Source organism: Rhinopithecus roxellana, chromosome 3, assembly GCF_007565055.1.
Source record: "Rhinopithecus roxellana isolate Shanxi Qingling chromosome 3, ASM756505v1, whole genome shotgun sequence".
Classification (NCBI taxonomy): domain Eukaryota; kingdom Metazoa; phylum Chordata; class Mammalia; order Primates; family Cercopithecidae; genus Rhinopithecus; species Rhinopithecus roxellana.
In genome coordinates this window covers 113,699,033-113,724,058 of record NC_044551.1, presented here as the reverse complement: position 1 = coordinate 113,724,058, position 25,026 = coordinate 113,699,033, and the positions used below count along the sequence as shown (strand labels likewise).

General features: G+C 39.0%; 2 protein-coding genes across 7 annotated transcripts in view; one reads left to right on the top strand and one right to left on the bottom strand.

Moving 5' to 3' along the window:
* LOC104678155 overlaps positions 1-25,026 on the bottom strand; it is a 109,238-nt gene that overhangs the window by 48,330 nt on the left and 35,882 nt on the right. The gene's annotated exons all lie outside the window — the stretch shown is intronic.
* Positions 1-25,026, top strand: part of JAKMIP2 (janus kinase and microtubule interacting protein 2) — a 201,811-nt gene that overhangs the window by 171,941 nt on the left and 4,844 nt on the right. For 5 of the 6 annotated variants that reach the window (XM_010383376.2, XM_030927962.1, XM_010383377.2 and 2 more), the window contains 3 exons: positions 2,181-2,384; positions 7,917-7,982; positions 18,796-18,866. In XM_010383376.2, the coding sequence (XP_010381678.2) occupies positions 2,181-2,384; positions 7,917-7,982; positions 18,796-18,846 (321 nt within the window). In that variant the 3' untranslated portion in view covers positions 18,847-18,866. The remainder of the gene's footprint in view (positions 1-2,180; positions 2,385-7,916; positions 7,983-18,795; positions 18,867-25,026) is intronic. The other variant, XM_010383375.2, reaches the window with a different exon arrangement.

Sequence of the window (25,026 nt, the reverse complement as noted above, 5' to 3'; positions counted from 1 at the left end):
TCATTGAGCCTGGGAGGCCAAGGCTGTAGTGAGCTGTGATCATGCCACTGTACTCCAGCCTTGGCAACAGAGCAAGATCCTGTCTTAAAACAAAACAAAAACAATTGAATATATGTTGTGGATGGTATTTGGATGAAGAACAGATTGAATGGCAGTGGAGATTAAAGAGAAATTTTATTAAATCAAATTCAATCATTTGGGAGGCGGATCTAGTAGTGGAATAATGTGTTTAATGTTTGTTATGCATATTTTTAATTCATTTATCTCTTACAACAACCTGTGAGATATAGGTAGGATTATTATGATTATTATTCATATCTCACATATGAGGATAGTAAGATTTAGAGAATTTAAGAACTTTGCCCAAGTTGATAAGTGGGTAGTGTGTAGATCTGACTCCAGATCCTGTGGCCTACCATAATCCAGCCACAGCAACTGAGGCTTCCATGGTAAATGGGCTGTGCCATTTGTCTCCCACAGAAGATTATGCTGATTAAGGGCCACATGTGATCCATTTTCCTCTAGCAAATTCCTATTACACAATTCTTCATACTGAACTATAGCTCACATTTCTTCTCTCCTTATGCTCTACTGTACATTAATTCATGGTTATGAATCAAAAGAAAAAGAGCAAATTAAAGGAACATTTCAAAGAATTCCTAGCAGAGGTTTTTATAATGCTTTCCTGGAAGCAGCTTGAGTCACTTTTGGGGAAGGAGTGAAGTACTTAGTCCCTGCTTGTAACAAAGACGAACTTGTCTTTGCATTCCAAAATGAGTAAGAGATTCTGAGCTTGTTTGATGGGGAAAGAAGAGAATGGACATTCGTTGCTAATTAGAGACAGAGAAGGAAGTGATTTTTGCTTCATTTTGCTTCACTTCTACCTTTCACCCTTGCCTCTTCCACCTGTACGAAATTAAGTTGTGTGTTTATGTGGCTCCTGAGACTACTGAGTACTCATTCAGAAAACCATATTTATCCTTAATAAGATAAGATCTGCTTAGCCCAGGACAAGAGCTAGGAAAATATTTCTCACCAAAGCATGTCTGGTCAATTCTGTCAGACTTAGTAGGGATAAGAGTGTAGATTTTAGCAACTGTTATTTGAAGCATATCAAAAAAGAAAGAAAAAGAAACAGATATAAGAGGCAGTGGATCCTTCATCTACAAAAGAAAGACTCAGAGAAATATTATAATAAGAGCAGCCATTATAAATCTCAGAGAACTTATAAGCAGACCAGTTCCAAAACTAGGTCATTTTTGGATTTTATTTCTTAATATTATTTCAAGAAAAAAATTTGGAGACCATAAAGCCATCTTCAAGTACCAGTGGTTTGTCATGTATTAATAGAATGGGAGCGGTATTTTGTGCACAAAATATATCTCCAATTTTAAGTATTTTGTCCTAACTTAGACTATTTATTTCTAGAAGTATGGCCACTATGGTAGATGTCCTTAAATATATGAAGAGCTGTCTTGATTTTTGGGGTTTTGTTTGTTTGTTTGTTTGTTTGTTTGTTTGTTGTTTTGAGACGGAGTTTCGCTCTTGTTGCACAGGCCAGACTGCAATGTCCGATCTTGGCTCCCTGCAACTTCCACCTCCCAGATTCAAGCGATTCTGCTGTCTCAGTCCCCTGAGTAGCTGGGATTACAGGCGCGCGCCACCATGCCCAGCTAATTTTTTATATTTTTAGTAGAAATGGGGTTTCACCATGTTGGCCAGGCTGTTCTCAAAATCCTGACCTCAGATGATCCACCTGCCTCGGGCTCCCAAAGTGCTGGGATTACAGGTGTGAGTCACCTGCACCTGGCCAAAGCTGTCAAGTAGAAGTGAGAACACACTTATTCTCAGCTACTCTTTAGGATAGGAAGTACAGTTATTATAACAAAGTGAGGGCTCTCTAAAAAGGAAAAGTATATAAAATGGGTAGGGTTCCAAGAAAGAACAAATGTTCCCTCACTAGAGAAGTTCATGGATTGGCTAGATGACCCTTACCGAATCTCATAAAAGGGGATTTTCAGAAGTGTAATTAGGCTAGAGAAGCTTTGAAATTATTTTCTTGCTAAGATCCTTTAAGACTAAAGTTGACAGCCATACACATATACATACATAGCGTACACTCCCACACCGCATATCAATGCCAAGTTCCGAAGTTAGACTTTTCTAATTCTATTTGCCAGAGAATCCAGGAACTAGAAGCTACTTTGTACAATGCTCTACAGCAAGAAACTGTTATCAAGTTTGGTGAATTATTAAGTGAAAAACAGCAAGAGGAGCTGAGGACGGCAGTAGAAAAGTTACGGCGGCAAATGCTGAGGAAGAGCAGAGAGTATGACTGTCAGATTCTTCAGGAGAGAATGGAGCTCTTACAGCAAGCCCATCAGGTGAGGACTGAGTCACTGCCTCTGCGTAGGGTTAGTACTAGCAAATGGGACTTAGTACTAAGTACATGGTATTGAGTATGGGTATGGAGAAGCCCAGGAGATACAAGTTATTTTCAGAGAGTAAAATAAATAACCATTGTTTTCTACCTTCATGCACATACAAAAATGACAGTTTTATAATAATTCGATCTTGAGAAAATTGGCGTTTCAGAAGGACTGCATACTGCTACTATTTTTAGAACTACATTTTCATGAAATACCCTTTGAATTTCATGGAGTCTGATTATCTGCGTTACGCAGGGAAGCAGGACACTCTCCAGGGCAAAAATAGTGCTTTCCATTTATTGCTTACTCCAGTCGGTAACCAAGGCTGATAACAATCCGAATAGTGTAAAAGAGAACAAGGATCGTTCACATTACAAACATCACCAACAACAAAGCCCGGCAGCTGCTGTTTACTTACTGACATTTGCTTTATGTCAGTAAGTAAACTAAGGAATCTACTTACATCATTTCCTTTAATCTTCATAATAGCCCTAGGAGGTAAGTATTTTTATTATCTCAATTTTGGAGATAACAATACTGAAGATAAGAATGTTTAAGTGATTTGCCCAAGATGACACAGATGGTAAGCAACAGTCAGGATGACAGCCTAGGTCTGCTGAACTCGAAGGCCAGTGTGTCTGAACACTATTGTACCATCATCCATGACTTATGTGATTCATCAGCAAGGCTCAAAATAGGCACCCAATACTAATTTCCAGCCAAAATTTTTGATTGCAACTCTATTCATGCCATAGCTTGACAGTTGAGGGCTGAGATCCTGGTCAAAATACAGATTCAATAAGGATTCCACAACTGAAAGTGTCAGGTTATAGTATTAAATCCTCAGAAGCTATAAGAAGCAACTGGTACAAAATCCAGATGGCATGAATAGTCGGTAAGAATTGTGTGGTCATCAGTGATCATGGTAAGTGGAAAACAAGAAGGGGATCTTTTATGAGGCAAATCCAAACAATTCATGGGTGACATGACACTTAGCACACTTCAGATGCAGGCAGGAGCTTTGTGGATTTTATAGGCTAACAGATTACCAGAGTAGGTGGAGAATTCTGAAGTCACACATCCCAGAAATGATAAATACGTATATGTTCCTATTAATGCCCCTTCAGATTCCATCACAAAGGTTTGGGTTTTGACCCACGGAAAGACTCAAAGTCTTTAATAATAGACTCTATGGCATCATTGCATTGCTTTGTGCACTTTTCTTCTAGCAGGGGATAGAAATGTCCCCTGCACAAATTTCTTGTGCTGCAATAGTATGTAATTACTTTCAACAAATTGGGAGTTATGTCATGGAAACACAGAAGTGTTTACTTTTAAGATGGACTAATAGTTATCTAAATTTATTTGTGATAAAAACTTTATTCCATTTCAATATGTCTTTAACCATTTAGCTAGGATACTTCACTCCTGAAAGAGTTGATTTTGTTTAAGTTATCCAGTAGTGTCGGTAGTACACTGCATTTCTGAACCTCAGAGAGTTTCCCTGACATTTTCCATCCATCTCCTAAACAAATGTTCATTAGAATATGCCTTTCCCAGTTATTTCTTTCTCTTCTTCTTCCCTTTTAATTAATAGCTGAGTTTCATAGAATTATTCCAGAAGATATGGGCCAGGATTTTTCACATATAACTATGTAATACACTCTAACTTCTAAAATATATCACTAACCATTTATTACACAGTTCTGCTTGAATATTTAAGAGCGAACTGGTGAGTTCTTATCCTTACTTCTCTTCTCTCTCCCCATCTGCCTGTCTTAGTCAGTAGAATTACCGTATCTCAAATCACTCTGGCTAGAAACACTGCAGTCTTCTCTGTTCTTTCCCTGTAAGCATTAATATAGCACCTCATCCAACTGGCATTTCCCCTGAAATGTTTCTGATACTGGTCCATTTTGTTCATTTTTGTCACCCCAGGCATGTGCAGGGTCTTTCATTATTCGACCAGCTTCCAGATACTGCCAAATATTCTCTATGTGAATCTGACTCCATCATCTATGCATTTATTCAGTCAAACCTTTAAATGTGTTTCCTAGGTTCTAAATACTGTGCTGACAGAGAATTCACCGTGGACCCTGCCTCCACAAAATGTAGGATCCATAGAAGGATATAAAATGATTAACACAAAGAAAAATAATTATGATATATCATAATAAATGGCATTTTTAAAAGCACATGCAGGTGCCATGGGGCCTAGTTCTAGCTCTCCTCTTTTCAGTCCACCACACATCTCATCTCAGATTTTTCTCACTTTACCTCATAGTACATTCTTGCCCCAAAGCCTTCATGGTCCCAATTTCCAGTTGAGTAGAGTCTTACGCAGGTCTCTTCAGGTCCTTCAGTAGCTGACTACCCCTCCCTCCAAAACCACATTTGACCCAACCCCAGAGCATACTTCCCTCTCCACTCATGCAAAACATCCTGGTCCCACTTGTGCTGTGATTTTCTACCTCTAAGCCCCTGTTGCATAATTGCTCATCCTAACATGTCCATTAGTTTTCATTGCATTCATCCGAGTGTTCTCACTTTTCCAGTCCCAGTTTAAGATCCAACCCATTCAGGATCCTCTCCCTGATGAAAATTTTTAAAATGGACTACATACTGCCCCCAAAAATCTACATTCTATATTCTGTTATGCACTCATTCACAACCATTTATTGAGGGCCTGCTGTGTACCAGGTGCTGGGAGTGTAATGGTAAGCAAAGACATACAGATCACTACTTTCATCTATCTCACAGAGGAATAGGGACAGAGCCACAGCACAAATGAATAATGACTGAGGCAATTTCTGAGAGTGGCAATAAGTGCTATGCAGAAACATATACAATGTGTGTGTGAGTTTGGGAGTAGGATTGGCCACTTTAGGCTGGCTGGTCACAGAAAGCCTCTCTGAAAATACCTAAGATCCAAGAAATGAGCCACACAAAGACCTTGGCCAAGTGTCCCAGAAGTCAGGAACAACAAGGGCTAAGTCCCTATCATTGGAATAAGTTTGGAATAGTCAAGGAACAGAGCAAAGGAAAGCTAGAATGTCAGGAGCACACACAGCCAGAGTGAGGTTGATAGGAGGAGACATTCGAGAACTAAGAAAGAACCACATCACATAGGGCTTTGCAGGAGTTCGAGTTTTATTCTGAGTACAACTCTTCCCCACCCAGTTCAACTCAGGGGACCATGGAGATCATTTTTACATTCTGAGAGTTCACTTTTACATTCTGAGAGTTCACAATGGCTGCTATAGATGAATGTAGGATGGTCAAAATAAAAGGCGGGAAGAGCAGGTAGAAGCTGCCACACCAGTCCTGACAAGGGAAGACAATGACTTGGTGAACTTGGTATCAGTAGAAATAAAAAGAAGTGGGTAGAAAAGGAATGTTTTGGATCCAACAAGGTTTCCTGTTGGGTGGATGGCAATGGGATGGGAAGCAAAAAGAAATCAAGTGTACATCATATGATATAGCATAACACGTTTATTTAACAAAAAAAATGTGTGGACAACTTCTTCATGCTAAACACTACACTAGGAATTGGAGATGGGTGATAAAGTTATTCAGTTTTTTTCATTGTTTACCTTTTCTATTTAATTTTGTTATTCCATCTGGATCTGATAGTTCTTTGAAATCTGGAGCTAATTGGTGCCTTATCTGTATTGCCCATTACATTCAGCACAGTCATGAGCATGTAAGGAGGTGTCCAACAAGCGTAGACGTGGTGCTGAATGGATGCTGCAATAATTTTACATATTAATGATTTTGTGACTTGCTTGCATATCCAACAGACATGCCAAGGAATTACTTGAACACTCAAGGTAGAAATATCTAGCAAATTTATTCTTTTACTGTGTAGCTATGGAGCACTGACAGCACTATGGAAATATACACCAGCACACACATCACATATGTATACACACACCATCAACATTCCAGTCCCATCCCTCTCTCCAGCATTCATTATGGCATAATTTCAAGGTTAACCTTTATGGTCTAACTCTGACCAAAACACACCATCTCTTCTTGCACAAACCTTAGCCCCCTTACTTTAAAGAAGAATTTCTCAATCTCAACACTGCTGAAATTTTGAAGCAGATATTTCTTTATTATTTTTTAGGGGGAGGGGTGGCTGTTCTGTGCCTTATCGGATGCTTAGTAGCATTTCTGGCTTCTACTTGGTAGATGCTAGATGCACCTACTCCCAATTGTGATAATACAAAAATGTCAAGACATTTAGATAATGGTGATGGTTGCACAACTTTGTGAATATGCTAAAACCACTGAATTACACAACTTAAAATAAATAAACATATTAACTAACCTTAAAAAAATGTGCAGAACTGCCAAATGTCCCTGACTGGGGCAGGGAGAGACAAACAGGTGAGATCCACTCTTTTAAAGAGAAGGAGATATGCTTTCCAAGTTCAAGTACCCTTTGTTCTAGCTTCCCCTTTTTTCTCCTACCATTGCATTATAAAAACCTCTCTTTCTATGTTATCATCCCATTTGGCTTCTAGTGTTTTCTTCATACACTCCATTTCTCTATTTTCTAATTATTCCCAGCAGAGGTATTAAATAAGAAGCCTGCATTGTATAACCATGTACATGAACACAAAAAGCCTTTAGATTGCCAGATATAAATGTGAAGACTTTATTTTACTTGTAAATAATTGTTATGTAATGTTGATTTCAAATACTTGGTGTTTAAATTAGTGGAATTTTGTTACATAACTGAGAGGTAAGTTCAAAGACAGTCTTGGAACTTTTCGTCTTTAGGATTACTTGTGTTATGTTTGTTATGTTCTGGTGTTTTCCTAATTTACCAGTTCCCTCCTGGGAATGTTTGTTGATGTGTAGTCTCTACTTTGTTTTATGAGAATTTACCAACTCTATTTTGTGAGAAAATTCTATCCTGAAACAAGGCTGAAATAGGGTTAAGAAAAAAAAGGTTAAGAAAGAACAATTGGATTGTTTACATCTATATGAGTCAGCCGCAGCCATCTTTAATGTGGTAACAAACAATCAAAATCTCAATCCAAATGGTTCATAACAAAGCTTGTTTCTTGCTCTCTAGTTCTGAGACATACTACACCCTCTACAAGGATTTGATATTCCCAAATCTTATTCCAACTCACATTCCAGTGGCCAAAACAAGTCTCTTTGCCAAACTCAGTATCAGTGGTGTTGAATCTACACCTCACTAGGAAGGGGTCTACAGGGATAGGCCCAGTAGAAAGGGTAGCAAACATTTTTTGAAAAGATAATCAGCAACAATGATTTTCTACCACAAGCATAGATAATTTCTGAAGCATGCAACACGTTTTTGGGTGGGGAAAAATATAAATGTGATGTTTCCAGCTGCTTGTACAAATATTAAGGTTTGTATAGGAATTTTCATGTTTTCGTTTGGTGAATTATTTTTCTGCACAACTTACCACCTACTGATGCTTTCTTTCTTTTCTTTTCTTTCTTCAGAGAATTCGTGACTTAGAAGATAAAACAGACATCCAGAAAAGACAAATAAAGGACTTAGAAGAAAAGGTATGTGTCAAGTTCAATAAGTATCTTATTATTTGTTCAACCAGAAAGCAATATTGATTTTGCTCACTGTATTTTCTTTCTGGCTTCTCAGTTAATTGTGTGTCTTGCAGAAGCAGGTATAGTTACAGTAAACCTAGCTTTCACCTTCAGTCAGTCAGAATGGCAGGAAAGAGTCTGCCATCAGTAACCTAGCCTTTACATGTTTGTCTTTTGTGTTTCTTTCCTATTTTTTTATGTGTTTTCTTTCCTTAGTTTCCCCTTCCTTATCTTCATTTCCTTTCCAAAAGTTTCTTCTGAATTTGGTTACCCTACTTTGCTTTTTTTAAAAAAAATCTTTTAGCACCTTTTTTTTTAACCTTTTCCATTATCATTCATAAAAAGACCTTTCATCCTTGTGATAACAATCAGTTCAGAAATTTGGGTTGATATATGATAATCATGTTGTCCTGTCACTTCCCCAGGGATCTCAAAGAGTGGCTGCTTCCTCCAAGTCAGCCAGTGTTTTTGAGGGGTATAACAACGTGGCTCTAACAGAGGGCACTTGGAAATGCATGTGGGGTGGGAGAACAGACAGAGCTCAGGCTGGGATGCTGAACAAGCTGCAGTGAGCTACACAGGCTTGCACAACAAAAAAAGTCAAAGCCTGGAATTCCCAAGCAAGATGGCCAAATAGGAACAGCTCCGGTCTGCAGCTCCCAGCCAGACCAACACAGAAGGCGGGTGATTTCTGCATTTCTAACTGAGGTACTTGGTTCATCTCATTGGGACTGGTTAGACAGTGGGTGCAGCCCACGGAGGGCAAATCAAAGCAGAGTGGGGTGTTGCCTCACCCAAGAAGTGCAAGGGGTCAGGGAACTCCCTCCCCTAGCCAAGGGAAGCTATGAGGGACTGTGCCGTGATGGTGCACTCTGGCCCAAATACTATGCTTTTCTCATGATCTTCACAACCCACAGACCAGAAGATTCCCTCAGGTGCCTACACCACAAGGGCCCTGGGTTTCAAGCACAAAACTGGGAGGCCGTTTGGGCAGACACTGAGCTAGCTGCAGGAGTTTTTTTTCATACCCCAGTGGCACCTGGTATGCCATCAAGAGAGAACCATTCACTCCCCTGGAAAAGGGCCTGAAGCCAGAGAGCCAAGTGGTCTTGCTCAGTGGATCCCACCCCTACGGAGCCCAGCAAGCTAAGATCCACTGGGTTGAAATTCTCACTGCCAGCTCAGCAGTCTGACGTCAACCTGGGATGCTCGAGCTTGGTGGAGGGGAGGAGCGTTCACCATTACTGAGGCTTGAGTAGGCACTTTTCCCCTCACAGTATAAACAAAGCCCCAGGGAAGTTCAGACTAGGCGGAGCCCACCACAGGGCCACAAAGCTGCTGTAGCCAGACTGCCTCTTTAGATTCCTCCTCTCTGGGCAGGGCATCTCTGAAGGAAAGGCAGCACCCCATTCAGGGGCTTATGGATAAAACTCCCATCTCCCTGGGACACAGAACTTAGGGGAAGGGGCGGCTGTAGGTGCAGCTTCAACAGACTTAAACGTTCCTGCCTGCTGGCTCTGAAGAGAGCAGTGGATCTCCCAGCACAGTGCTCAAGCTCTGTGAAGGGACAGACTGCCTCCTCAAGTGGGTCCCTGACCCCCATGCCTCCTGACTGGGAGATACCTCCCAGCAGGAGTTGACAGACACCTCATACAGGAGAGCTCTGGCTGGCATCTGACCTGTGCTCTTCTGGGACGAAGCTTCCAGAGGAAGGAGCAGGCAGCAATCTTTGCTCTTCTGCAGCCTCCGTTGGTGATAACCAGGCAAACAGAGTCTGGAGTGGACCCCCAGCAAACTCCAGAAGACCTGCAGCAGAGGGGCCTGACTGTTAGAAGGGAAACTAACAATCAGAAAGCAATAGCATCAACATCAATGAAAAGGACAACCATGCAAAAACTCTATCCAAAGGTCATCAACAGCAAAGACCAAAGATGGATAAATCCATGAAGATGAGGAAAAACCAGCACAAAAAGGATGAAAATTCCAAAAACCAGAATGCCTCTTCTCCTCCAGTGGATCAAAACTCCTCGCCAGCAAGGGAACAAAACTAGATGGAGAATGAGTTTGACAAATTGACAGAAGTAGGCTTCAGAAGGTAGGTAATAACAAACTCCTCTGAGCTAAAGGAGCATGTTATAACCCAATGTAAGGAAGCTAAGAAACTTAATAAAAGGTTAGAGGGATTGCTAACTAGAATAACTAGTTTAGAGAAGAACATACATGACCTGATGGAGCTGAAAAACACGGCACGAGAACTTCGTGAAGCATGCAGTATCCATAGCTGAATCAATCAAGCGGAAGAAAGGATATCAGAGATTGAAGATCAACTTAATGAAATAAAGTGTGAAGACAAGATTGGAGAAAAAAGAATGAAAAGGAATGAACAAAACTTCTAACAAATATGAGACTACGCATAAAGACCAAACCTACGATTGGTGTACCTGAAAGTGATGGAGATAATGGAACTAAGTTCGAAAACACACTTCAGGATATTATCCAGGAGAACTTCCCCATCCTAGCAAGACAGGCCAACATTCAAATTCAGGAAATACAGAGAATACCACAAAGATATTCCTCGAGAAGAGCAGCCCTAAGACACATAATCATCAGATTCAGCAAGGTTGAAATGAAGGAAAAAATGTTAAGCACAGCCAGAGAGAAAGGGTGAGTTACCCACAAAGGGAAGCCCATCAGACTAATTAGTGGATCTCTCAGCAGAAACCCTACAAGCCAGAAGAGAGTAGGGGCCAATATTCAACATTCTTAAAGAAAATAATTTTCAACCCAGATTTTCATATCCAGCCAAACTAAGCTTCCTAAGGGAAGGAGAAATAATCCCTTACAGACAAGCAAATGCTAAGGGATTTTGTCACCACCAGGCCTGCCTTACAAGAGCTCATGAAGGAAGCACTAAATATGGAAAGGAAAAACCGGTACCAGCCACTGCAAAAACAACCCAAAATGCAAAGACCATCAACACTATGAAGAAACTGCATCAACTAACAGGCAAAATAACCAGCTAGCATCATAATGACAGGATCAAATTCACACATAACAATATTAGCCTTAAATATAAAGGGGCTAAATGCTCCAATTACAAGACACAGACTGGCAAGTTGGATAAAAAGTCAAAAGCCATCAGTGTACTGTATTCAGAAGACCCATCTCATGTGCAAAGACACACATAGACTCAAAATAAAGGAATGGAGGAAGATTTACCAAGCAAGTGGAAAGCCAAAAATTTTAAAATGGGGGGTTGCAATTCTAGTCTCTGATAAAACAGACTTTAAACCAACAAAAATAAAAAAAGACAAAGAAGGGCATTACATAATGGTAAAGAGATCAATGCAACAAGAAGACCTAAATATCCTAAATATATATGCATCCAATACAGGAGCACCCAGCTTCATAAAGCAAGTTCTTAGAGACCTACAAAGAGACTTAGACTCACACACATGAGTAGTGGGAAACTTTAACACCCCACTGTCAATATTAGACAAATCAACAAGACAGAAAATTAACAAGGAAATTCAGGACTTGAGCTCAGCTCTGGACCAAGCAGACCTAATAGACATCTACAGAACTCTCGACCCCAAATCAACAGAACATACATTCTGCTCAGCGCCACATAGCTCTTATTCTAAAATCGACCATGTAATAGAAAATAAAACACTCCTCAGCAAATGCAAAAGAACAGAAATCATAACAAACAGTCTCTCAGACCACAGTGCAATCAAATTAGAACTCAGGATTAAGAAACTCACTCAAAACCATACAACTACATGGAAACCAAACAACCTGCTCCTGAATGACTACTGGGTAAATAACGAAATTAAGGCAGAAATAAATAAGCCATTTGAAACCAATGAGAACAAAGACACAACATACCAGAATCTCTGGGACACAGCTAAAACAGTGTTTAGAGGGAAATTTGTAGCACTAAATCTCCACAGGAGAAAGCGGGAAAGATCTAAAATTGCCACTCTAACATAACAATTAAAAGAACTGGAGAATCAAGAGCAAACAAATTCAAAAGCTAGCAGAAGACAAGAAATAACAAAGATCAGAGCAAAACTGAAGGAGATAGAGACACGAAAAACCCTTCAAAAAATCAATGAATCTAGGAGTTGGTTTTTTTGAAAAGATTAACAAAATATATAGACCACTAGCCAGACTAATAAAGAAGAAAGGAGAGAAGAATCAAATAGACCCAATAAAAAATGATAAAGGGGAGATCACCACTGATCTCACAGAAATACAAACTGCAATCAGAAAATACTATAAACACCTTTGTGCAAATAAATAGAAAATCTAGAAGAAATGGATAAATTCCTGGACACATACACCCTCCCAAGACTAAATCAGGAAGAAGTCAAATACCTGACTAGACCAATAACAAGTTCTGAAATAAAGGCAGTAATTAATTGCCTACCAACCAAAAAAAGCCCAGGACCAGAGAGATTCACAGCTGAATTCTACCAGAGGTACAGAGAGGAGTTAGTACCATTCATTCTGAAACTATTCCAAACAATAGAAAAAGAGGGACTTCTCCCTAACTCATTATCTGAGACCAGCATCATCCTGATACAAAACCTGGCAGAGACACAACAACAACAACAAAATTCAGGCCAGTGTCCCTGATGAACATCATTGTGAAAATCCTCAATAAAATACTGGCAAACCAAATCCAGCAGCACATTAAAAACCTTATCCACCACAATCAAGTTGGCTTCAACTCTGGGATGCAAGGTTGGTTCAACATACGTAAATCAATAAACATAATCCATCACATAAACAGAACCTATAAGAAAAAACACATGATTATCTCAATAGATGCAGAAAAGGCCTTTAATAAAATTCAACACCCCTTCATGCTAAAAACACTCAGTAAACTAGGTATTAATGGAACATATCTCAAAATAATAAGAGCTATTTATGACAAACCCACAGCCAATAACATACTGAATGGGCAAACGCTGGAAGCATTCCCTTTGAAAACCAGCACAAAACAAGGATGCCATCTCTCACCACTCCTATTCAACATAGTATTGGAAGCTCTGGCCCGGACTATCAGGCAAGAGAATAAAATAAAGGGTATTCAAATGGGAAGAGAGGAAGTCAAATTATCTCTGTTTGCAGATGACATGATTGTGTATTTAGAAAACCCCATTGTCTCAGCCCAAAAACTCCTTAAACTGATAAGCAACTTCAGCAAACTCTCAAGATACAAAATCAGTGTGCAAAAATCACAAGCATTCCTATACACCAATAATAGGCAGACAGTCAAATCATGAGTGAACTCCCATTAACAATTGCTACAAAGAGAATAAAATACCTAGGAATACAATTTACATGGGAAGGATCACTTCAAGAAGAAATAAAATTCACTGCTCATGGCAATAAGAGAGAACACAAACAAACGGAAAAACATTCCATGCTCATGGATAGGAAGAATCAATATCATGAAAATGGCCATACTGCCCAAAGTAATTTATAGATCAACACTATTCCCATCAAGTTACCATTTACTTTCTTCACAGAATTAGAAAAAACTATTTTAAATTTCATATGGAACCAAAGAAGAGCCCATACAGCAAAGACAATCCTAAGCAAAAAGAACAAAGCTGGAGGCGTCATGCTACCTGACTTCAAACTCTACTACAAGGCTACAGTAACCAAAACATAATACTAGTACCAAAACAGATATATAGACCAATGGAACAGAACAGAGGCCTCAGAAATAACACCACATTGGCCAGGCGCGGTGGCTCAAGCCTGTAATCCCAGCACTTTGGGAGGCCGAGACGGGCGGATCACGAGGTCAGGAGATCAAGACCATCCTGGCTAACACGGTGAAACCCCGTCTCTACTAAAAAATACAAAAAACTAGCCGGGCGAGGTGGCAGGCGCCTGTTGTCCCAGCTACTCGGGAGGCTGAGTCAGGAGAATGGCGTAAACCCAGGAGGCGGAGCTTGCAGTGAGCTGAGATCCGGCCACTGCACTCCAGCCTGGGCCACAGAGCGAGACTCCGTCTCAAAAAAAAAAAAAAAAAAAAGAAATAACACTACACATCTACAACCATGAGATCTTTGACAAAACTGACGAAAACAAGCAATGGGGAAAGGATTCCCTATTTAATAAATGGTATTCAGAAAACCGGCTAGCCATATTCAGAAAACTGAAACTGGACCCCTTCCTTACACCTCATACAAAAATTAATTCAAGGTGGATTAAAGATTTAAATGTAAGACCCAAAACCATAAAACCCTAGAAGAAAACCTAGGCAATACCATTCAGGACATAGGCATGGGCAAGGACTTCATGACTAAAACACCAAAAGCACTGGCAACAAAATCCAAAATTGACAAATGGGATCTACTTAAGCTAAAGAGCTTCTGCACAGCAAAAGAAACTATCATCAGGGTGAACAGGTAATGGGATAACCTACAGAATGGGAGGGAATTTTTGCAATCTATCCATCTTACAAAGGGCTATTATACAGAATCTACAGGGAACTTAAACAAATTTACAAGAAAAAACAAGCAACCCCATCAAAAAGTGGGCAAAGTATATGAACAGACACTTTTCAAAATAAGACATAATACAGCCAACAAACAGATGAAAAAAAGCTCATCATCACTGGTCATTAGAGAAATGCAAATTAAAACCACAAAGAGATAACATCTCACACCAGTTAGAATGGCTATCATTAAAAAGTCAGGAAACAACAGGTGCTGGAGAGGATGTGGAGAAATAGGAATGATTTTATACCATTGGTGGGAGTGTAAATTAGTTCAACCATTGTGGAAGACAGTGTGGCGATTACTCCAGGATCTAGAACTAGAAATACCATTTGACATGGCAATCCCATTACTGGATTTATAACCCAAAGGATATAAATTATAAACCCATTACTGGATGTATAACCCAAAGGATTATAAATCATTCTACTATAAAGACACATGCACACGTATGTTTATTGCAGCACTATTCAAAATAGCAAAAACTTGGAACCAACCCAAATGCCCATCAATGTTAGACTGGATAAAGAAAATGTGGCACAGGGCCAGGCGCAGTGGCTCATGCCTGTAATCCCAGCACCTTGGGAGGCCGAGCTGGGTGGATCACAAGGTCAGGAGATTGAGACCATCCTGGCTAACATGGTGAACCCCGTCTCTACTAAAAATACAAAAAACTAGCCGGGCGAGGTGGTGAGCGCCTGTAGTCCCAGCTACTCGGGAGGCTGAGGCAGGAGAATGCCGTGAACCCGGCAGGCAGAACTTGCAGTGAGCCAAGATCGTGCCACTGCACTCCAGCCTGGGCAACAGAACAAGACTCTGTCTCAAAAAAAAAAAAAAAAAAAACTGTGGCACATACACACCATGGAATACTATGCAGCCATAAAAAATAATGAGTTCATATCCTTTGCAGGGACATGGATGAAGTTGGAAACTATCATTCTCAGCAAACTAACAGAGGAAAAGAAAAGCAAACATCGCATGTTCTCACTCTTAAGTGGGAGTTGAACAATGAGAACATACAGGCGCAGGTTGGGGAACATCACACACCAGGGCCTGTCGAGGGGTGGGAAGCAAGGGGAGGGAGAGCATTAGGAAAAACACATAATGTAGATGATGGGTTGATGGGTGTGGCAAACCACCATGGCACACGTATACCTATGTAACAAACCTGCATGTTCTGTGTAGGTATCCCAGAATTTAAAGTATAATAATAATAATAATAATAATAATAAAGTCTGGCCCAAGACACCAGGAACATTCTGCTGAGGGAAAGAGCAAGGATGCCAAATAGGTTTTTCTCTGGAATTCCAATCAGATTGCCTGAAAGTAGCTACCTGAATCCCTGTATGTAAAACGATATTGCTGTTTTATAATAGCTTCCATAGGCACACAAGAAGAAAATAGCAAACTATCTTCCCTTCCTGCAGCAATGGTTAGACTTTGGTTCATTCCAGATTGCTTCTATAATTATCTGCATATGTGAGGTTAAAGGGAGTTGGTAGGCTCAAGTAGCCAGACCACCAGGCATCCAGATTTCTATATAGGGTGGGTCTTCAGGTACTCATTTGACCTTAGGTAAATAACTTGACTTCCTCTGTCCAAGCCATATCTCTAAAACAGGGATGATAACACTTGCCCTTTCCTCCTCCTTTGGGTTCCATGAAGAACAAATGAGATCACTTATGTGAAAAAGGAAACACTAAAAAAGTATAAGTCAAATTCTAAAAGTGTAATTTTAAAAATTCCAACCCAAAGTATACGTTCTCTGGAAAATTTTAAATTTGAATTTCTCACATTTCAGAAGGGGCTATTTAGTTCTGCGGGATTGAATGAGGCAACAATAACGTACAATAAATTTCCCAGTGATTGGCAGGAAGCCCCGCAGAAGGTGGGGTTTGCTTTCAGCTTCCCTGTTTGTCAAAGACCACACTTAATATCTTCCATTTTCCACACTTTTGAATGGCCAGTGCTTAGCTATCTCTCTGCTAATTCATAAGCTACGCTAGGGCTGGCTCAAGGAAAAAGTCAAAGTTAAGGTTATTCTGCCCCCAAAACTTGATGATACCCATTCACTTCCTGTCCAGCTGAGGTTTAAAAACAAAAAAAAAAAAAGGGGGGGGGGGAGAAAAAAAATCTATCAATGTCATCACCCTAGCCATTCCCTAAATAAAACCCTCAAAAATTTTGGAAGAAGGGAGATTAAGATCATGTTCATTGTTGGAATTCAATGTAAACTTTTTCACAATTCTTTTGCTCAGTACACTTTATAGGTCTGAATTTCCTAAACTTTTATGATAATGGGGTAATAACCTTACTTCAAAGAAAATAAGGATCAACAATATGCAGTGTATTTATCAACACTGCATATTTCACATATGGTAGCAAATTCAACCACTTCAAAAACAATCCAGTTGACTTCTAATTAGATATTTGACTAGAGATGAGGTTTATGATTCACCTTCTACTCACTGGACTTCAGTTCTCCTCACCCTTAAGTCTAGTAAAAAGGCTAAAGATCCTTTATGCCAGAGATACTCTTCATTCTTTCCTTGTGGTACTTGAACACCCACTCAGGGTACATGTAATATCCCTTCTTTATTGTTTATTTCAATGCACACAGTTAGTATGAATCAGGTGGCAAGAACAAACCTAGCAAAATTGCTTCAGCTGTGTGCAGCACTTATCTAGAGCATAATATCTGTATGCAGCATATCTAGAGCACTTCCACTACCATCATGTCATCTGATTCTCATAATTACTCTATGAGACAGACACTACAGATGTTATGATCCCCTTTTATACAGATAATAAAACAATGGCTCAAAGAAATTAAACAACTTGCCCAAAATTATGTAGCCAATTTATGGCAAATCAAAACCAGAGGTCAGGGTTTCTGACTCCAGATGGCATGATCTGCCGACCACACTGCAGGGATTAAGACTGTCATTACAGATTAAGTGATGGGCATCTCCTCATGCCCAGAGAGGTAGCTCTGATGTCTGACCTTCTCATGGGAATAATGGGAACGGGAATTTGCCCATTACTCTCCATTCTTGAACTTCTCCTGCTATAAGTTTACCTTCAAAGAATGAAAAAAAAGCAACAGTTTTATCTTTTCAGAATAATAGACTAGCCACCAATACATGCCTCTTAGAGCCATACTCATAACTTGTTTATAGAATTTAGCCATAGTGAAGCAAGAACCTTATAAGCAGTAGCATTAAAGGAAATATGCAAATAACATTCACAATATGAGAATGCCAAACATAACCCTTATTCACAGATGTGTCTAACAGTGTGTTCCTGGAGTGTGATAATCAAGTAAAAGACTTACTCTGTAAAAGAAAACCACCAAGCAAATCAACTCTTTTTTAAAAACTGACCTGACCCATGGCTTTTTATAGTTAGTATACAGTTAGTTATATACCTGTGGTACACAAGCACTGTTTGTCCACCTAATTATCTGTTTCTCAAGTGAAAATTTTTGGCAAAGAGAAACAAATCAGATTCCATGAGTCAAATAAGAAGTCATCTATCTTGGAGGCATAACAGCTGGAACAACATCACGCATTTATTATCTGAAATGCCCATTGAAGTAGAAGCAGTTCTTATACCAATAGCATGATCAGACGTCCCCACTTGCCCAGGACAGACCCAGTTTTTACCCGTCAACCCAATGTAATTATTAACAATGTCCATTTATCTCTCTGAAATGTTCCACTGTGAGTAATTAAGTATATTTTTAGCCTACAGATTAATATTCTCCCAGCTGTGCCTTAATCCTAAAGCCTATCATATTAACCAAAAAGATAGCACTGAGTGATTAAGTGTACGTTCTGATCATATTTTGTGTTTTTGAAATACCCTCTCATGTATGAAAGATAGAGACCATGATATGTAACAAAGTAGGATTCAGGCTAGCTAAGCTTTAGCCCTCACTGTGCCATAAAATTGTATGAAATTAAACTATTGATTTACTGCTCTGCGCTTATTTTTCTTAAATATAAAATTAGGAGCTTAGACCAATTGTTCGTAAAACCACCTCATGATTCTAAAATGTATGAATCAATGTTAGTTGAACACTGATACTGTCAGTAGCAACATAAAAGGTGTGGATTTTTTTAAACAAAAAGGTGCTTGATGTTCATATGTGAAGTGATTAGACTTGAGCAATGTGGAAAAGCTGAGGTTTTGTACTACCTGAATGGCACTACAGAAATTCAGATTTACATAATCTTCTTCTTTTTCTTCTGCAGTTTCTGTTTCTATTCTTGTTCTTCTCTCTTGCCTTTATTCTATGGCCTTGATGTCAAGGTGCCTCTTAAAGGTAAGATTCCATTTAATTCTCAAAATGTGGTTCTAAGAGGTATTTGATAAAAAGGATGTTACCTATAGTTACTATGCCTTTCTTTAGTTTTTTGTTTTGTTTTGTTTTGTTTTTTGAGACAGAGTCTTGTTCTGTCACCCAGGCTGGAATGCAGTGGTGCAATCAGATCATTCACTGGCAGGCTCAATCTCCCAGGCTCAAAGCAATCCTCCAACCTCAGCCTCCTGAGTAGCTGGGACTATAGGCGTGTGTCACCATGCTCAGCTAATTTTTTGTTTGTTTGTTTTTAGTAGAGACAAGGTCTCACTTTGTTGCGCAGGGTAGCCTTGAACTTCAGAGCTCAAGCAATCCTCCTGCCTTAGCCTCTCAAAGTGTTAACCAAGCCATCAGGCCTGGTCTATGTTTTTTTAACTATGCTATATTTTTAAAAAAACAAACACACTTGCTTTGGTTAGCATAAATGCCATAAATTGAGAAACAGATCCAGTCTATTTGGGTGATTATTAGAAAAGTGAAGAAACTAAATTTTCTGGGAATCAAGAATTTGTTCCAGTTAACTGTATTACTTCGGGAAGTCACAATGTTTGTGGATGTTAGTATTCCCATCATAATCTCCCATTATGCAGAAAGTTGCATCTGTATCTGCAAAGTGAAGAAATAATGACTTTACCTTTAGTGTTGCGTTCAGCTTGAAAATTCTGATTCTGCTAATCTAACAAGCTAATAATGACTGCTCTTTTTTTCACCCCTTGTCCCCGGTAGAGACTAGGGAGTTCATTAAAACTCAAGAAAGCAGGCTGAGTAAAATTGGATCTTGTTTTCAAATAAGTTATTCTTCAATGTTAATATAGAAAACAAAAAGGAAAGTTTTATAATTACTATTATCAAGTCCATGTCTCATGAATACATGCATAAATAATCTTAGTGATTCCCAGTGCTGAAAAATATAGATTTTTAAACCCCACCTCAGACTTGCTGAACCAGATCACTGGAGATAGAGGTGAGATAGAGAGAAGGCGGGAGAGGTGAGAGCAGGGACTGGTCTATATTTAACAAGCACGCTATGTGATTCTGATGGCCAGCCAAATAGGGAAACCACAAATCTCAATACCATTGTTAAAAAAGAGGAAGGGCCAGTGGCTATTCTAAATCCATTTATCACAGTTCATGTCAACTCTGATTATCCTATTAAATTATATTAGCCTGAGATCTTTCCTGGACCTCAGGTGATTTAACATTTTCTACAGCAAGTTGGAAAATAGAAGAGAGGTACTTTCTCCCTCCATAGGTATGAGATCTGTTACCTAGATATGGAACACACAAGTAAAAGTGCTTTAGAATAACCTGATATAAGCAAAGAGTTAAGCAGATATGCTCAGAAAATGTATGAACTCGTAACTCACTCTCTGGCTATATTCTTTCTTCCAAAATATTTTCTTTTCAGACTGACCACTGTCCTTTGTCTGTCAAGAAAGGTGATAGCCTTGTAGGATGGAAAGAAGAGGATTGAGTCTCTTAAATTGAGTGGGAATATGCAAATTGAAGTGGAAGGAGATTCTCTAGTAAAGGATCAAAATGACCAGAGTATCAGAAAACAAACAGCCTCCCCCCACCAAAAAAAAAAAAAAAAAAAAACAGTAAATAAATTTTAAAAGTAGGGAAAATAAATTTCAGTAAGAGACAAGTAACACATGGTGGCGTAGAGAAGAAATATCAAACCTCATAAGTACTACGCAGAAAATGTGTAGGCTTCAGCATTAACATCAATGCTGGCCAAAGCTGATTATGTCCTGGGAGCTGTTCTAAGTAATAGATACATCTAATCCTCATGAAATCTCCTGTGGGATAGGTATTGCTTTTATTCCCAATTTGTAGTTGGAGAAACTACAGTGTGTGACTTTCCCAAGACCATACAGCTACCAATTTGTACCCAGGCAGCCTCAGCCCAGAATCCACTTTTAACCACCAAATGGCCTCACAAATAAAAAAGGGCCTTTCTCCCATGTTTCAAACAACGTTGGTTTTCATATGTATCCTCATCAGAAGCATCATTCGTTTGTGTTGTACTACTTAGCTATTGGCTTTTGAAATTACAGTGTGCTCATCTCTGTACCTTTTCCCATTTTGTGTAACTCCTTGAGGGATGTGCAAGATTTGATGTTTCTCCTCCAAAGTAGCACATAAATGACACTTAGCAATTGTCTGTTAAGTGAATGACTATAATGATAATTAATAATATAGCAAATGAATGTGACAGTGAATCTGGGCAATATAATATAATGCATATGCAGTAAAATGGCTGAGAGGTTAGAGGGCACAGCTTACAAGTCAGATATACTTTTAAGCTTGAGTCCTGTCACTTGCTAGTTGTGTGGTGATAGGCAGCTTATTTAATCCACCCAAGATTAGGTTTCCTATTCCACAGAATGGTTATAGTCATGTTACCTACAGCAGGATGTTATATTGAGAGAATGAAATGATGTTACACATGTCAAAGGCATAACAGTGCCTGGAAAATCATTAATCAGTAACTCGTAGCTATTATTACATTTAAAATTTAGCTACCACATTTACTGAATTCAAAACTATACTAAATTATACTAGTATTCTAGTATACAAAATTACACTAAATTCAAAATTATAACCTCTAGTACTGCCAAGTAGTTTACAACCTAAACCCAAGCAAGTAGTTGCTTTTTCATCTCCTCTTCTCAGGGAATAATCTGGCTTTAAATAATATTAGGGAATAAAACATCACTGAAAACTGATTAATGCTACTCATGTCTCCAAAGTTGGCAAGAGAGAAATAGAAATAAGCAAGGGAAAAAGTGCTTGTTTATTGGTAGGTAGTGAAAGCTTACTGCAAATTACCATACGTTTTTTTCCATACTGAATTAGTGATTTGTATTCTGTTCATAAACCCAAGACTAGCTTAAATTACAAAGTCCTCCTTAAAATGGAGTGACTCCTACTTCTTTTCTTTTAGTAATTGCCTAAGTCATTATTGTAAGTAATGATATACAAACCATTGAGCGCTCTCTAGAAGGCACCCTTTCTGGACTCAGTGTTGGCTGACTAAATAACTGCATGGATTGTATTAGAACTTTTACTTTAAACAAGGGGACTCCAAGTAGTTCCAGAAGATATTATCTGGCTATGCATTCTGGTTTTCCAAAGGAATAGCATATCAATGTGTTAGCTTTTTCCAGAGAGGTAACCAATAGCATAGATAGATAGATAGATAGATAGATAGATAGATAGATAGATAGACAGATAGATGAAAATGAGAGGGGCTTTATTAGGAGAATTCACTCACCTGGTTATGGTGGTGGAGAAGTCCCATGGTAAGCCATCTGCACACTGGAGAACCAGAGAAGTAACATGGCTCTGTTCAAATCAGAAACCCAAGAACCACTGGTGGCTCACGCCTGTAATCCCAGCACTTTGGGAGGCCAAGACTGGCAGATCACAAGGTCAGGAGTTCAAGACCAGCCTGGCCAATATGATGAAACCCCGTCTCTACTAAAAATAAAAAAATTAGCCAGGCGTGGTGGCGGGCACCTGTAGTCCCAGCTACTGGGGAGGCTAAGGCAGGAGAATCACTTGAACCTGGGAGGTGGAGGTTGCAGTGAGCTGAGATCGCACCATTGCATTTCAGTCTGGGCAACAGAATGAGACTCCATCTCAAAAAATAAAGAAAAAAAAAAAAAAAGACCCAAGAACCAAGGAAGCCAGAGGTGTAACTCTCAGTCAAAGGCCAAAGGCTTGAGAGCCCCAGGAGGCTGCTGGTACAGGTCCCGGAGTCCAAAGGACGAAGGACCTGGAGTTATTAGACATTCACTCCACCTTCATGGCTTCTCATCAGGCTCCAACTCCCCACACTGTTGCATTAGGGATTAAGTTTCTAACACATGCTTTGTGGGAAACACATTTAAGCCATAGCAACTACTCATTGTTTCATATTACATGGTTACACAGGGAGACAAAGGAGAGAAAAAAATGAGAGGAATACAAAAATAGCTATCACCAGATTAGTTGCTACACCCAGGTTGCAATGACCCATTGAAAATCCTCCTCTTCTGAGCAGGGATGAATTAATGAAGAACATGACAGCACCCGTTTTGCTCATTATGAAGTTGGGAGGACCAGAGAACAGGTGATCATGATTCTTTATCCACATACACTGGTCTAGCTCATTTTTACTGTCCCCCACTGAACAAATTTTACATGTGTTTGGATATATATATATATATATATATATATAATTTTTAATGATATTTCTCCAGTGTTAACTATACATTTTTGAACTTGACAGCCCAATATTTTTACTTCCTGTCTAGTAACATAAAAAATGTTAAAAGGCACATAATACTGTGTTATTGTTCTAATGAAAAAACTTAAGAAAAATTAAATACTTGCTAAAATGTGCAAACATTTACTCAGCCTGGGGAAAACAAATGGCCACATGACCAGTCTCTATTATATTCATCATTTAAAGTATTAGTAAGATCAGCCAGGCGTGGGGGCTCACTCCTGTAATCCCAGCACTTTGGGAGTCTGAGGCAGGTGGATCACCTGAGGTCAGGAGTTCGAGACCAGCCTAGCCAACATGATGAAATCCCATCTCTACCAAAAACAAAATACAAAAATTAGCCAGGTGTGGTGGCCCATGCCTCTAATCTCAGCTACTTGGGAGGCTAAGGCAGGAGAATCACTTAGAACCTGGGAGGCAGAGGCTGCAGTGAGACAAGATTGTACCACTACACTTCAGCCTGGGTGACAGAGTAAGACTCTGCTCCCCGCCCCAAAAAAAATAAATAAACAAATAAAGTATTAGTAGGAAAATTTTACTCTTTAGTTTTTATATGGATAAGGAAGGCCTATAAGATGACTCATTATATGCCAGTTAGTAATTCCTTTTTGTGTAAATGTATCCATTAGCTTTATCCAGTCATATATAAATTGTTTCCCTATTTGTCTCACAAATTGTACTAATAAAGCATAGGGTAGGAGTTATGTTTTATTCATCTTTGTATTTTTAGTGTCTATAACAGTACCTTATCTATCCTAGGTGCAGAATAAATTTCAGATTGACAGATGAACTGAGAGGCAGATGGATGAATGAATAGCTTGGAAAATGAATAGGAAAGCAGATCTGGGATATGTTAGATCAAAGCCATGAAGAGCATTGTCATATCTTACAAAGATAACTCATATTCGATTTGTTTTTTTATATACCATTTGAAGACTACCTTAAAGAATGCATTGACAAAGGAAAGAGAACATAAACAAATATATTATCCCCTCCTCTGTAGCTGAAATAGCCCACTAACTGGGCTCAGTGCTTCCACTATAGACATTCTTATAACTCATTCTCCACACAGCAGTTAGAGTCAGCTTTTAGAAAGGCAAACCTTACCTTGACCCCCTCCTAGGAAAACATCACTATTAGGATCAAGTTCCTTCAACCAATCTACTGATAACAAGTTTAAAAAAAAAAAAAAAGATCAAATTTGAATTTTTTAACTTGGCCAACAAAACCCTGCATGGTCTAACCATACGGGCAATCTCTCAGGCTTCCTGTTGCTCCAGTTTCTGTTAATGAACCACATGCCTTCCTGTCTTCCACAGGGTTTGCCCAAGCTGCCTTGGTGCACAGAATGCTTCCCTTCTGCTTTAACTAGTAAACACCTACTACTCACCTATCCTTCGGATCTCAATTCAGTTGTGATTCCCACAAGGACATCTTTCTCAACTTCCTTTCTGAACAAATTTTGCATACATTGGGGAAATATATATATATATATATATATTTTTAATTAATGTCTCTCTTTCTCATTGTAAATAAGCTTTGTGAGGATAATGACCATATAATTTTGTTCAGTTTTGTATACCAAATACCTAGCACATAATCAACAGTGTCTAGCACGTAGTCAACAATCAATAAATACTTTTAAAATAATATTAATGATATTTCAATAAGGAAGAAGGAGACGGTATCTTGCTTGACAGTTCAAAAAGTACATTTATATTTATCATTTTATGTAATACTTACAACAATCCTGCATAATAGAGACTGTTATAACTCTCTGTGTTAGTCCATTTGTGCTATTATAACAAAATACCTGAGACTAGGTAATTTATAAGTAATAGTAATGTA